Here is a 15,152-nt window from a genome sequence, read left to right as displayed (position 1 = left end):
CCTCCACTCTGGTCAGGTCAAGGTTAATGTGAGTTGCCTCGTTCTGGTTCTGGGGTGGCTATTTAATGCTGGTGAGCTTTATTGTGTATGACCCGGTTTTGTCCCCTTTCTTCTGCCTCTGTTTTCTGCTCGGTACTGATCTGTCTTTCCTGGGTCTCTGAACCCCTGGCTCGTCTTGGTTTACGCATCCGTCTTGTTCCTGGTTCCTGACTACCCTCTGTGCTACGCGCTCTCGGCTGATTCCCCATCCTCACGCGTGGTGGCTCCACCCCGCTGCGATCACGTGACTGTCTTGTGTCAGGTCCTGTGCTTACTGCGTGCTTTAGCCTCAGGTCCTGTGTGCACAGTGTGCCTTGCTCCCTTCACTCCCAGCTCTCGGTCTCATGCCCTCTGTTTGTGCCATCTAGGCTTGCCACAGTGACACTATCTGTGTCATTACAACTATCAACACTGATTGGACAATGTGAGACTGTGCAGGGACACACCCCTACCTAGGAACACCCACTTGTCAATTTATAACAAAAGTAATAAATGGGCCCAATGCTTCCTCTTCCATATATCTTGAGCTACAGTGAGAAAGTACTAGAATAAAGCATGTGAACATAGTATATAGAGAGCAAGGCCGAAATAAGCAGCTAAAGTAGCTGGCCCTGACATAATCATATCCACAGGCAAATTAGGCTTATTATACATGCCTCAGTACCATGAATGATGACCTATGTAAACCTGAGCACAGATATGTTCACTACAAAAATGGAGGAGGACGCAGATATCCCTCGGTCTGATAGTTTGATATCACATACTAGAAATGTGAAATAACTCAGAGCTCCCAGACCATAGAGGAAAAGAAATGGTCTTTTACAACAATGCTCACGATTAGGGTTTTCAGTATATGAAGAATTGGCTGCACAAAGTAACAACGTTCCGGACTACTGCCACCCGTAACACAATGGTTCTTTATTACTTTACTGATTATTTTAAGATGCACCAAACACTCTACAGCTTCCATGTTAGATCTCATAGAACTTGTGTGTGGGACCATAATGGCCCTATTAGAATTGTGTAACTGGGCTTAGCAGTTTTTAGCTGTATGAAAGCACCCAAGTGTGTATTCCTGCTCAAATCCTTTAATGAGCTCCATTAAAATCCTTGGCCTAAGAATACCTAATTTCTGTGTCCTTCATGGAGCTGCTGGTATTTTCTTTTCCAACACGGTTTAATTAGAATTACTGTACTGTAAGTACTGGGATAATAAGACTGTATTGTACCTGTGTTTCTTGTAAGAAGGATAAAGCAACTTTTATGTTGTTCTATTATCAGGGGAATGGAGAACAAAGCTCCAGAAAGGAGACACAATTATATTTTTATTGTGCTTTTCTCATCCTCTGAGACTGGCCTTGTTTTCTAAAAGTTCAGCAATAACTTCCATTTTTATTAATAGTTTCCTGCTGAAGTCCTGACAGCTCCTACTTCGTTAGTATTAGAGGTGAAAGGTACCTAAGAGGGACTGTATGGTCGTACTGCACTGCTGCAGGCGATCGCCAGGATCAGATGTCGGGAAAAAGACTGCTGCAGGAAGGCCGCTGGCTGGGGGGTCAAGTCGAAATCCTACAGCTGTTAACAGTGACTGCCAGCCTGGGATTCCCCCCACTTTATTTTCCACACTCTGCTGGGATGTGTACATGGAATTACGCTGTCCATTCTGAATCCTCTGCAAAGACTTTTCAACCTGTAAAGTAAGAACAGCATTAATATGCAGAGAAAATGTAGGCAATATACTTGGTACCTTCACAGCTGACATTTTGTGTGGGTATATGATTCTGGTAAAGAATAGAGAAATGCTTAAAAGAGGATATTTGAGAGGATCAGGGATCGGCATGGCCTTTTACCCAGGAGTTCTTAACCCTTTTGCGCCAGAGCCTGTTTTCGCTTTCATAATCAGTCCAATTTTTACAATTCTGACCAGTGTTACTCTACGGGGTAATAACTCTGGAACGCTTCAATGGATCCCACTGATTGTTAGGTTGTTTTTTTTTCAAGACATATTGTACTTCATGATAGTGGTAAAATTTGTTTGATGTAACTTGCATTTATTTCTAAAAATATTGAAAAACTTGAGAACATTTTTTCAATTTCGCAACTTTCAAACTTTTAATTTGAATGCCCATCAACTAGAGAGTTATGTCATCCTAAATAGTTCAGAAATAACATTTCCCACCTGTCTACTTTACATCAGCACAATTTTTGAAACATCATTTTTTTATATACGAAAAAGAAGGGTTAAAACTTGATCAGCAATTTCTAATTTTTCCATAAAATTAACAAAACCATTTTTTTATGGACCACATCACATTAGAAGTGACTTTGAGGGGTCTATATGACAGAAAATACCCAAAAGTGACAACATTCTAAAAAGTGCACCCCTCAAGGAGCTCAAAACCACATTCAAGGAGTTCATTAACTCTTTTAAGTGCTTCACATGAATGAAAGGAAACCTGTCACCCCCAAAATCAATGATGAGCTAAGCCCACCGGCACCAGGGGCTTATCTACAGCATTCTGGGCTTAGCTCATCATCGATTTTGGGGGTGACCGGTTCCCTTTAATGGAATGTGCAAAGAAGAAATGAACATTGAACTTTTTCCCACAAAAATGTTACTTTGGCCCCAATTTTTTCATTTTCACAAGGGTAACAGGAGAAATCGCACCTCCTGAGTATGCCAATACCCCATATGTGGTGGTAAACTAATGTTTGGGCACACGGCAGGTCTCAGAAGGGAAGGAGCACAGTTTGGACACCATACTATGTTTGGAGGGTCCCTGATGTGACTAAACAGTGGAAACCCCTCACAAATTTGGAAAATGTACTCCTCAAGCAATTTATCTAGTTGTGCGGTGAGCATCTTGAACGTCCCAGGTGCTTCACAGAAATTTATAACATTGAACCATGAAAATAAAAATTACATTTTTCACAAGGATAATATTAGAAAATGGATGCCAAAATTTGTTGTGAAATTTTGCCAGGTACCCCATATTTGTTGGAAAACAACTGCTTGGCAGGGCTGGAAAGGGAATGAGCGCTCTTTTGGCTGGAATAGGTTTCGGACACCATGTCACATTTAAAAAGCCCCTGACATGCCAAAACAGCTGGAACCTGCACAAATGATACCATTTTGTAAACTACACCTTTCAAGGAATTCATCTAGGGGAGTAGTGAGTATCCTCAGGCGATTCACAAACTTGTATAAAATTGGGCTGAGTAAATGAAATATTACTATTTTTTCCACTAAAATGTGTTGACCCCAGGTTTGCAATTTTCAAAAGGATTAATAGGAGAAAACGAACAGTACAAATTGTTACGTAATTTCTCCTGAGTAAATTGATATCCCATAAGTGGTTGGAAGCTACTTTTGAAGCACAGTGCAAAGCTGAGAATGGAAGGAACACCATATCACAGTGCAGATTTTGCTGCACTGGTTTGAGGATGCCATTTCTCATTGGTAGAGCCCATGGGGCCCCAGAACATTTTATCTAAAGGTGTAGTGACGATTGTGACTATATAAATATTTTCCAGAAACAAGCAGCAGTGGATGTTGAGAATTAAAAATTGCCATTGCAGTGACCAGTATGCTGTTGTTACCAGTACATTATGCCCAGCTCATGCTTCTGCAGACATACACCCATAAATTAGGCAAGCTCTCTTCGATACAGAAATGCCAAACATGTGGTTTAGGCACACTGTGGGGCTCAGGAGAGAGGGGGCATTTGGATTTGGGAACACAGAATGCATTCGATTTCTTTTGAGGAGGCAAGCTCTCTTCGATACAGAAATGCCAAACATGTGGTTTAGGCACACTGTGGGGCTCAGGAGAGAGGGGGGGGGCATTTGGATTTGGGAGCACAGAATGCATTCGATTTCTTTTGAGGAGGGAGGAGCCATAGCGTTTTTATAGAGCCTTTGTACTACCAGTAACGTGAAAGCCCCCTATAGTTGCGTTAACAGATGATGGACCTGAGTGGGGGCTTTTTTTGTGGACTGAGTTGAAGCTTTTATTGGGAAAATTTTACATAACATTTTGGATCACATTTGTCCTGCACGCTATGCTGAGAACTTACTTTGGGGTTTCCATCTAAATCTCCGAGTTATGCGATTCAAATGAAACCCTTGACGGATCCAATCACTATAATGAGGCAGCAGAGTTACTCTGAACTCCGTCTGGTCTGTGTTCGGCATTGTCCTTCTCTTCAGAGGTGCACAAAACTGTGGCAGACCGTGCTTTTATGCACACCTAAAAATACAGACAGCATCCACAGTGCCTCCATCTGCTTCTGGAAGTTCCGTCTGAATCATGTATTTCAGAGGTTTACATGGAAACCCCTGTGTAAGCTCTCATTATAGAGCACAGGATAAATATGACCAAAGCTTTACTGTGATCTTTGGGAGGCAGAATAAACAAATCATCAGCAAGTGAAGAATTAGGGTACCGTCACACATAACGATATCGTCAACGATATCGTTGCTTTTTGTGACGTAGCAACGATATCGTTAAGGAAATCGTTATGTGTGACAGCGACCAACGATCAGGCCCCTGCTGGGAGATCGTTGGTCGCTGAGGAAAGTCCAGAACTTTATTTCGTTGCTGGACTTCCCGCTGACATCGCTGGATCGGCGTGTGTGACACCGATCCAGCGATGTCTTCACTGGTAACCAGGGTAAACATCGGGTTACTAAGCGCAGGGCCGCGCTTAGTAACCCGATGTTTACCCTGGTTACCAGCGTAAACGTTAAAAAAACAAACACTACTTACCTTCAGCTGTCTGTCTCCGGCGCTGTGCTTCTCTGCACTCCTCCTGCATCCTGTGTCAGCGCCAGCCAGCCGGAAAGCACAGCGGTGACGTCACCACTCTGCTTTCCGGCTGACCGGCACTGACAGTGCAGAGGAAAGCAGAGCGGGGGACAGACAGCTGAAGGTAAGTATGTAGTGTTTGTTTTTTTAACATTTACGCTGGTAACCAGGGTAAACATCGGGTTACTAAGCGCGGCCCTGCGCTTAGTAACCCAATGTTTACCTTGGTTACCGGGGACCTCGGGATCGTTGGTCGCTGGAGAGCTGTCTGTGTGACAGCTCTCCAGCGACCAAACAGCGACGCTGCAGCGATCTACATCATTGTCGGTATCGCTGCAGCGTCGCTTAGTGTGACGGTACCTTTTAGTTTTATTTATTTTTTACAATGTTCCTCGTGCGTAATAAGTGATTGAGTGACTTTATTTTTTGGGTCGGTACGATTACAGCGATTCTAGATTTATATCAGGTTTTTATAGAAGGAATGTGACGGTCACAAGGGGGCATTCTCTGCATCTGGAGGAGAGAAGGTTTTTCCACCAACATAGAAGAGGATTCTTTACTGTTAGGGCAGTGAGAATCTGGTGGTGATGGCGAACTCAGTCGAGGGGTTCAAGAGAGGTCTGGATGTCTTCCTGAAGCAGAACAATATTGTATCTTATAGTTATTAGGTTCTTTAGAAGGATGTAGATCTGGGGATTTATTCTGACGAAATATAGGGTGAACTGGATGGACAAATGTCCTTTTTCAGCCTTGATAATTATATTACTATGTTATGTTTGGCAGCTGTCACACACTAAAAAAATTATTTTTTTACAAAAACAAGTTTTTGCATTGTCATATTTAGATAGATTTTTCAGCCTTGATAATTATATTACTATGTTATGTTTGGCAGCTGTCACACACTAAAAAAATTATTTTTTTACAAAAACAAGTTTTTGCATTGTCATATTTAGATAGATATAATTTTCCTTATTTCTAGTATCTGAGTCTAACAAGCCACCATAGCTGGCAGACTCAGAGGTCATCACATGACCTCTGGCTGCCATGACAATGCTCAGATCCCTCATGATGTGATCACATCTCATCATGGGTGGTGTCAGAGAGGTGAGTAAGGCAGCACTCTCCCTTTGCTAACTTCTAAATGCTGCGATCGAAGCATCTAGAAGGTAGCAAAGTGTTAACATCATTAGGACCTAGTCCAATCAGGTCCCGGTAATCTGTCATAGCTACCCTGGGGGTCCTGAGCGCTGTGAGACCACTGACCGTTGATAAACATAGGTGCTGCACAGAGCCCAGCAAGCGCCGATGTTTATCTATGGGAAGTGATTAAGGTTTAGTTTAACATAAAGCAATAACGGTGATGAACATGTAAAAAGTTTGAGAAGACTTAATCTTACCAGATGTAATAAAACCCGTAGAGCATCTCTAGCACGGTCCGGGTTCTGGAGGATCTCCGATAGGGATTGACCTATCAATGAAGATGTACTGTTCAGCTTCACATCACTTCCGATAAGCATGAACCCTGGGTGGTTGAAAGAAACATTGATCTCACTTGTATGTATTATTTCAATTTAATGTAGCATGTAAAAATATGTGTGGCTGGCCAACTTTATTTCTTTTATACCCAGGATTTGCCAGCTGTAATTTAAAGAGGACCTGTCATCAAAATGGTGCTCCGATACTGATCATGGCCGATGGTGGAGGGTATGTGATAACGTCTTCCATGTGTGACCTTGCACATGTGCCAGTTTCTAATGCCTCATGCAATGTTATTGCAGGCCATTTTGAAAAATTTGGGCAACTAAAGGCTTCAGAGCTGAAATCTTACAACGTTCCTTACTGGCTTGTGGTCTGGTGATTAACATTCAGAAAAGTGTAACATTGAGCATCTCATTGCCTAAGGTCTGGCTACTGATCCCCAAAGAAGAACCAGCAGGAAGCTGAAAATAAACTATAATATAAAAGCTGTAGCTCAGCATCAAAAAAAGAAATCAACAAAATAGGATTCATTTGCTTTTCTTTTAAGTGGTAATACATTTATCGCCTTTGCTTTTAAATAGTTAGCAGTGTTGACCTATTCAGCGTGACACATAAAAACTGCTGACTGCGAAGGTCGAGGTAAAATTACATTTTTTTTCCTCATTTCTCCCAGTACTAAAATAGTTGCTGAAAACTGCGCATCTGCATTTATTGGCCACAAGGGGCAATTTAATTGTCTACAGTATAAATAATTAACATGGACGAAAATTAAGCAATCCATTCCCTCCACCAGTAAGAGGCTATATTACATGTATCTGTAATTATTGCTACTAATACACACAATAGGAAATCTGTCTGGAGAACCTCATTTTTTCCAATGTTGTCGGCTTTTCATTCAATTTCTTAACTTAATAAACAGGTTATACTAAAATATTGATCACAACCTTTTCCTTGCCATTATGTTTCAGATACCATATAAGAGGCAATAAATAAGGATTGCAGTGCACTAAAGAATACTGATCAATAATTTAATTTGCTGAACTTTCTGGATTACTGTACAGAGGCAGATTAGTTATTGCCACAGATGGAGGGCTGTAATAATAGGGCTGCTGCATCTCACTCCTGATATAAAGCATCACTACACTGCCCCAGTGTTAGCAGCGGCAATGCCGTAATTCAATCAGCAACTACCTTCACTCAAAGTGATATTAGATTATTAAGTGCAAAGGTCTAATTGCTTCCCATTAGGGACTGCAAATAAATCTTTCCACTTAGAACTCCAATATTATGTGTTTACCATACAAATTGGGACATATGGAACTGCCATTATGTTCTGGTTCCTGCAACTGCCATCTTTGGAGCTTGCTCACACAATCCTAGATTCTCTCATGCGAGACAATTGGATCAATTATGGTAATGACACTTGGCTCAAACTCTGATCAGAGTGTCAGAGCTGAGGTGCGAAGAAGATGGAGAAATTAATTTCTCCACCTTCTCCATTGTCTGTGTCCTCAGGTGTCGGACTACACTCAGCGAGTGATATCTGAGTGCAGTGCGATGTTTCACACACGCATAGACTTGTATAGGTGCTCGTGATCCGAATTCCAGAGCCATTCATGGCATGCTGTGATTTTTTTCTATAGACCGATTCGATCTGTAGAAAAAATTGCAGATCTGTACTGCCATATAGAACAACATTGGTCCTACTGCTATAAGATAAAACATTGAATAACTCTCGTCCGATGAATACACTGGTGTGAGAGAGCCCTTAAAGTGATTGTCCAGGTTTGAGAGCAAAGTTTACAGTGACTCTATCTATGGTATTGCTGGTGCAAATGAGTGGTCTCTCAATTCAATTCTTTTGAGTGAAGCTGGATGATACTAGTTAGTATGTGACCGTATGTATGCAAGTCTCTCGCACCGACAATACTGGGGTGTCGTGATAGAGTGCTCACTTCACCTTGTCATATTTCAGAAGTCTTCTGGCACACAGAGTGACTGCAGAAAATTTGCTCTTAAATCTAGACAACCGCTTTAAAATTCTATGTGAATTAATTGTAGAGTTGAGGGGAAAATCTTAAGGTTTTGAGAAAAAATATTCACTGTACTCTGGTGTAACTGCCATGGTGGTGATTAACGTCTATTGGACCAGTGCCCTACATAAATCCTCCTACCTCTTGGTATACCCTGCCCTTTTTTGATTAATAGAGCCGGTGTGATGTCATCATTGAAGCGTGATGCAAACATGATATTGTGCCAGGCCTACTAATCAGAAGAGGCACCAGGGCTGTCAAGAGGTTGGAGGAGGCTTCCAAGACTTTGGTCTTGTAGCCACGGACTAACAAAGTGGGCAATGGACAAAGGTCATGCAGATCTATGATGCCGATACAGTGGAATGCACGATGTGGGGGGTGCTGGCACCGGGCCCACCTGACTCACAGGCCTCATAGTGGCCAAGTGGTGTGCCGCTATTAGGAGCACACCACTGGCTTGGGGCCCCTGGAGCAGTGGGGGTTTAGGCAGATGCCTAGTCTGCCTGCCTCAAACGCTGTCCCTGCATGCTGTTTGCTTCATTTGCCTAACTAAGTTTCCTGTCTTAACTCAGTCTAGTCCTTCATAAACATCATTACCACCCAATCTTAAATGCTATATTATTAATTGCTTTTTATACTTAAATTAGCTGTACTACCCGGCTTCGCATTTCACAACCCGGCTAGAAGCATTTCACAACATATATTTCAATATATATTTCAACACCAGAGATATTCCACACAGATTTAACTAAATTGGCCAAGTAATGTGAAGTAATCTTCTACTACTTATTTGAGAGCCTTTTGATAAACGACATTCTTAGTTTTTCCTTCAGGTGCAAAGACGAACAGATTTTTGGCTGTTCCAACTCATAAACAGGTCACATAAAGTTGACCATGAGAAAAGCATTGAGATGGAAAATTGATTCCAACTACTTTCAAGGACTGTCCCTGAGCCTTGTTGATGGACATAGCAAATGTCAGTTGAACAGGAAACTGGAGGCATTTAAAATCAAAAGGCAAATCAGATGTAATGAGAGGAATTGTTGGAATGAAAACATCTTCTCCTGTGGCACATCCTGTCAAAATGGTTGCCTTAATTACATGTGGAAACAGGTTCTTAATCAAGAGTCTTGTTCCATTACACAGCTTTGGTGGATCCAAATTTCTCAATAGCAGAATAGGTGCTCCAGGTTGTAGAAAGAGGTTGTGAGAAGGAAGTCCTTGTGACTCCAAGGATCTCAGTTGGATAAAATAATGCTTGAGCAGGGTCTATTACTGTATCCACTGACTTGTAGGTTGTGCACACATCTGAAAGGAGATTTAGAATTTGAAGATTGATCTTGTTGACGCTGTCATTTTTGGGAGATAGAATAGCCCTTTCACACAGCCAGCCAGAATTTTTGAAGTGGAGTTGAATGTTTGGAAAAACCTTTGCTTTCAACTCCTCAATGGAAGTCACAATGCAAGAAAAGTTGCTTGGGAAGGTGATCTGTCCAGTGGTTGAGCCAATTGAGTGGTAAACCTGTCCTTGAACTTTAAATGTCGGCATAAATCCTGTTGTAAACATTTCTTTTGTTGCACCAAATGATGTCATTTGGAAGCAGGAGTTGTACTTTCTGATGTTGTCCAAGAAATGCTTTGTTATTGTACTGGTACCTGTCATCAGGGGATCTGGTGGTGACAGGAGAGGTGGAAGTTTTATCTTGCCATTTGCACAGCATAAACCTGGCTGTTCATCTTTCCATTTCAGGGCACTGCAGTACATGCAGACCATATCCATTTTTTCTATCTGAACTTTAGGATTATGCTGATAGTTTATGTCTGACTGGTAACAAAAGGCAGCATGTTTCTAATCTCCAACCATTTCCTGTGCCCTGGTGGAAGAAATACCAATTCCCTTAGTGGCAAGTTGGCCTTCTCTCTGCTGAGATGACTCATTGGCCCTTGAGGAAGCAGCTCTTCTCTTATCTGCAAGCCTTGCTTCCCTCTCCTCAGAAAGTTCATTGGCTCTTGAGGAAGCAGTTCTTGTTCTCTTGTCTGCAAGCCTCAGTTCCCTCTGCTCAGAAAGTTCATTGGCCCTTGAGAAAGCAGCTCTTGTTTTCATGTCTGCAAGCCTCGCTTCCCTCTCCTCAGAAAGTTCATTGGCCCTTCAGGAAGCAGCTCTTGTTTTCATGTCTGCAAGCCTTGCTTCCCTCTCCTCAGAAAGTTCATTGGCTCTTAAGGAAGCAACCTTGTTTTCATGTCTGCAAGCCTCGCTTCCCTCTCCTCAGTAAGTTCATTGGCTCTTGAGGAAGCAGCCTTGTTTTCATGTCTGCAAGCCTCGCTTCCCTCTCCTCAGAAAGTTCATTGGCTCTTGAGGAAGCAGCTCTTGTTTTCATGTCTGCAAGCCTCGCTTCCCTCTCCTCAGAAAGTTCATTGGCCCTTGAGGAAGCAGCTCTTGTTTTCATGTCTGCAAGCCTCGCTTCCCTCTCCTCAGAATGTTCATTGGCCCTTGAGGAAGCAGCTCTTGTTCTCATGTGTGTCAGCCTTGTTTCTTAATGCAGCTTTTCTTTTTGCATCAGCTGACATTCGTGCCATGGAATTCCTTTTCTTATAAGGCATTATTGTGGTAAAAATAGTCTGTAACTGGCAGTTTCTATATCCTCTCACATAGAGGTAATGTGACTGACATCAGCCTTTCCACCAACACACCCTAACTGACATGCTATTTCCTCACACAAGCTTTGTTATACTGAGAATATCCTTTGTTGCCTATATTAACCAATCAGAGCTCAGATTAATTAACTGTAGCAAAATAGAAGCTGAGATGTGATTGGTTGCTATTGGCAGCCTGATAAATCCCCAGCCAACAGGAAGTCCTCCCCCTGGCAGTATATATTAGCTCACACATACACGTAATAGACAGGTCATGTTACTGACAGCTGCCGTATTTCCTATATGGTACATTTGTTGCTCTTGTAGTTTGTCTGCTTATTATTCAGATTTTTATTTTTGAAGGATAATACCAGACGTGTGTATTTTAGGGCGAGTTTCATGTGTCAAGTTGTGTCTGTTGAGTTGCGTGTGGCGACATGCATGTAGCAACTTTTTGTGTGTCGAGTTGCATGTGACAGGTATGTGTAGCAAGTTGTGTGCAACAAGTTTTGCGCATGGCGAGTTTTATGTGTGGTGCGTTTTTAGTATGTGCAAGTTTTGTGTGAGGCAACTTTTGCATGTGTTGCAACTTTTGTGCATGTGGCAATTTTTCCGCGTGTTCAAGTTTTGCGTGTAGCGAGTTTTGCATGAGGTGAGTTTTGCAGGTGTGGCTAGTTTTGCATGAGCCTAGTTTTGCGTGAGCCTAGTTTTGCATGTGGCGAATTTTGCACGTGGCGAGTTTTGAGTGGCGACTTTTGTGTTTCAACTTTTATGTGGCGAGGTTGGTGTATGTGTGGTAAAATGTGTGCTGAGGGTGGTATATGTGTTCAAGCACGTGGTAGTGTGTGGCGCATTTTGTGTGTGTGTTCATATCCCCATGTGTGGTGAGTATCCCATGTCGGGGCCCCACCTTAGCAACTGTATGGTATATACTCTTTGGCGCCATCGTTCTCATTCTTTAAGTCCCCCTTGTTCACATCTGGCAGCTGCCAATTTGCCTCCAACACTTTTCCTTTCACTTTTTTCCTATTAAGTAGATAGGGGCAAAATTGTTTGGTGAATTGGAAAGCGCGGGGTTAAAATTTTGCCTCACAACATAGCCTATGATGCTCTCGGGGTCCAGAAATGTGACCGTGCAAAATTTTGTGGCTGTAGCTGCGACGGTGCAGATGCCAATCCCGGACATACACACATACATACACACACATTCAACTTTATATATTAGATGGACATTTATTGATGCAAAAATGATTTTTTTAAGTGTTTACTTTACAACTAATGGCCTATCTTTAGAAAATGCCATCCAGGGGTGTAACAATCACGGTCGCAAAGGGTGCTACCGAGACCAGGCCAGTGCAGGAGGTGGGCCTTCCGACGCCAGCGTATATTTTAGCTAGATGTGTGTCCAAGGATGCATTTTTAGCTGCAATGCATTGTAGTGCAGACATCCATCAGGTCCTTTCACTGCAATACATGCCACAGCCAATGAGAGGCCAGCAGCTGACGTTGGAGTGCAAGTAACTGGAGGCGCATGGCAGTGATGTCATGCGTTGCCCATTGCTTGCTCGCTGAAGAGGATGCCACATGGCATGAAAGTGGAGAAAGGCAGGAAGAATCTTTTTTTTTTCCATTAAAGAACAGCAGCAGAACGGGTGACATATATACCAGGATGGGCCCAGGATGGAAGCCATATATACCAGGGTGGGACCAGGATGGTCGACATATATACCATGGTGGGAGACATATGTAACAAGATGAGCCCATGATGGGGGACATACCGTGTATATCAGGGTGGGAGACATATATACCAGGATGGGGGATATATACCAGGATAGGGGACCAGGATGGAGGACATTAGTACAGGTTGGAAACATTACTATATAACGGATGAGTTGGGGTGGCAACGTGTATATCCTATTAAGATTTAGAATGTTACAAGGGTCCATACATCTGACCAACATGGGGATCAGGGGATCATTTTTGGATCGAGTCCATTAGACTCTAGTTACACCACTGATGCCATCTAAATGAGATCTGTGGAAGTTAAACCTGTCATACAAAATAGATGGCTGTAGGGCAAACAATGGTTAGTTTAGCTGGCAGCCATTTTGTTCGACTCTCCCTTACACAGGAGTACTTGTTCAGCCGAGCAATCCTGTCTTCTCTATAAGAGAGCTTCCGCCAAATTTGTCTGGTGGCGGCTTATCTCCACGAGAACAAAAGGATCATCAGTCCAAAATCGGACATGCTGGACTGATATCTCCCCCGACAATAAATTGTCCGGGACCCCCATACACAATACACTACCATCTGAACTAGTAGACTCTTAGCACCCTGTTGATTAAGTGTTGGAAAGGACTCTGTGTTCTTTTCATTGGTTAGACAATACAGTACAATGCCATGCTTTAAGTAGTTGCCGTACTTGATATTGCTGCAGTTCCATTCACTTTAATGTGATTACGTTATACACACAGGAAATAAATGTATTACCTTCCAACAATCAAATATTAATGACCCATTCGACCATCAATTTTACAGAACGGGAAAGCCCATTTAGGTAATTTTGGGCCTTAAGTAAAATGCTGATCAGAATCAAGTAAAGTTATGCTTGAGTGACTCTAACGACTTGTTAGATTATTATCATATTTTGTTAGGGATAGTAAACTGTTAAAGTTCCCACAGCAACACTCAGAAAAGGTGACGACAATTGAAGATATACTGCAAATGTAATGTCAAGTAGTGAAGCACAGTTACAAATGACATGGATAGCAGCTGCAACCACTAAAAATGATGTACAGTGTAGACACAAAGTAATTATCATACCTGCCCAGTTTGATGGATGTGAGTGTTGCTTACTGCTCTGCACTGTTTTCATTGCCTCTGAGAGGGAAGCACTCGCTTTCATTCCATTTAAAAGTGATGAGTAAAAAGCATGGACAAACATTTTGGAAGCTGCAACCGGCACAGGCCATAGAGATACAAGGACACATTGGGCCCCAGCAGCCAGGAAGGCTCGAGTTAAGCCAATAACTCCATCTGCCGTAACTTTGCTGCTGGATTCCTGGTAAGATCCAAGAATTACTAATTTAACAGGAAGCCGAAGATCTAGGACATCTGCAGCTGTCAATAGGAATTCTTGGAGAGGCGGACAGTCTGATATGCTCTCGACATCACTGGCATCGTCCTGCATTTGTAAGGACTCTGGAATAGTATAAGTGTTGCCAAAGGTGCTTTTAGTTGTTCCCGAGATGTTCTCACTGTTGGGAGTTAGTATTAGTGCTGCTAGTTTCCAAGAGATGTGGGTAGCAAAGTGAACGCATTCAGCTTGAGTGAGTGCACTCATCACTTTGTCTTTTGTAGCCAAACTGCCAACAAGAGGTTGACATCCCAACAATTCAGCCACCATGTAGGCCTCTTCCTCTGCTGAAGGCATTGGACCCCACAGCCATCGATCCATCACTGATGGGGGAAGTTTAGGGTTTCCTATGACAGCTGCCATCGAGGTAGAACTTGAGTATATCGGAGCATTCTTTCGCAAGTGAGACTGCAAAAGATACATACCAAGAGAGTCAAAAACACATTAAAAAGAAGCTGAAGCAATGTAGCCAGCTGTTTCCTTTCTCAAATACTCTTTTCAGGCTTGTCTACCTTAGTTCAGATCCCCACCTGCTATATCAGCCAAGAATGAAGAAATACACCACAAATTATGTATTTTCCCAGAGGCAGGCTGGATTTACATGTTAGGTTTTTGGTGCTATGTGTGTAAAAGAAAAGCATAAAGTACAGACCGATACTTCTTTTTGTATCACCTCATGTTTTTGACATAAAGGACATGAGCTACAGCAAACATCAACATTAACAAATATAGATTAAAAAATTAATTTATAATGTTGTCCTCTTTCAAGATATGTTAGACAATATGCCGTTAAGGGTGTGGACCGGTCTTAAGCTACAGTCAGTCTATGTGACTTCAGACTTGTGAATCCTCACATTACGCACACTGCGCAATGTCAGGAGTCTCCACAGCCGACGCTGGATCAGGACGTCACGTGACATAAGTATGCAATTTGCATACTACCGGCCACATTCCGACTAGACTGTATCTGGCCTCACTCTTTACAGTTGCATTGCGTGAGGCCACATTCATCTGGTCAACACGT

General features: G+C 42.5%; 1 protein-coding gene across 1 annotated transcript in view; it reads right to left on the bottom strand.

Annotated features, from left to right (window-relative positions):
- TTC28 (tetratricopeptide repeat domain 28) overlaps window positions 1-15,152 on the bottom strand; it is a 667,947-nt gene that overhangs the window by 21,704 nt on the left and 631,091 nt on the right. The window contains exons 15-17 of the mRNA XM_069758682.1: window positions 13,816-14,536; window positions 6,244-6,368; window positions 1,498-1,729 (exon numbers count right to left, since the gene is read on the bottom strand). Coding sequence (XP_069614783.1) covers window positions 1,498-1,729; window positions 6,244-6,368; window positions 13,816-14,536 — 1,078 coding nt within the window. The remainder of the gene's footprint in view (window positions 1-1,497; window positions 1,730-6,243; window positions 6,369-13,815; window positions 14,537-15,152) is intronic.

The sequence above is a fragment of the Ranitomeya imitator genome, chromosome 1 (assembly GCF_032444005.1).
Source record: "Ranitomeya imitator isolate aRanImi1 chromosome 1, aRanImi1.pri, whole genome shotgun sequence".
NCBI classification, from domain to species: Eukaryota; Metazoa; Chordata; class Amphibia; order Anura; family Dendrobatidae; genus Ranitomeya; species Ranitomeya imitator.
This window is presented reverse-complemented; position numbering and strand designations above follow the sequence as displayed.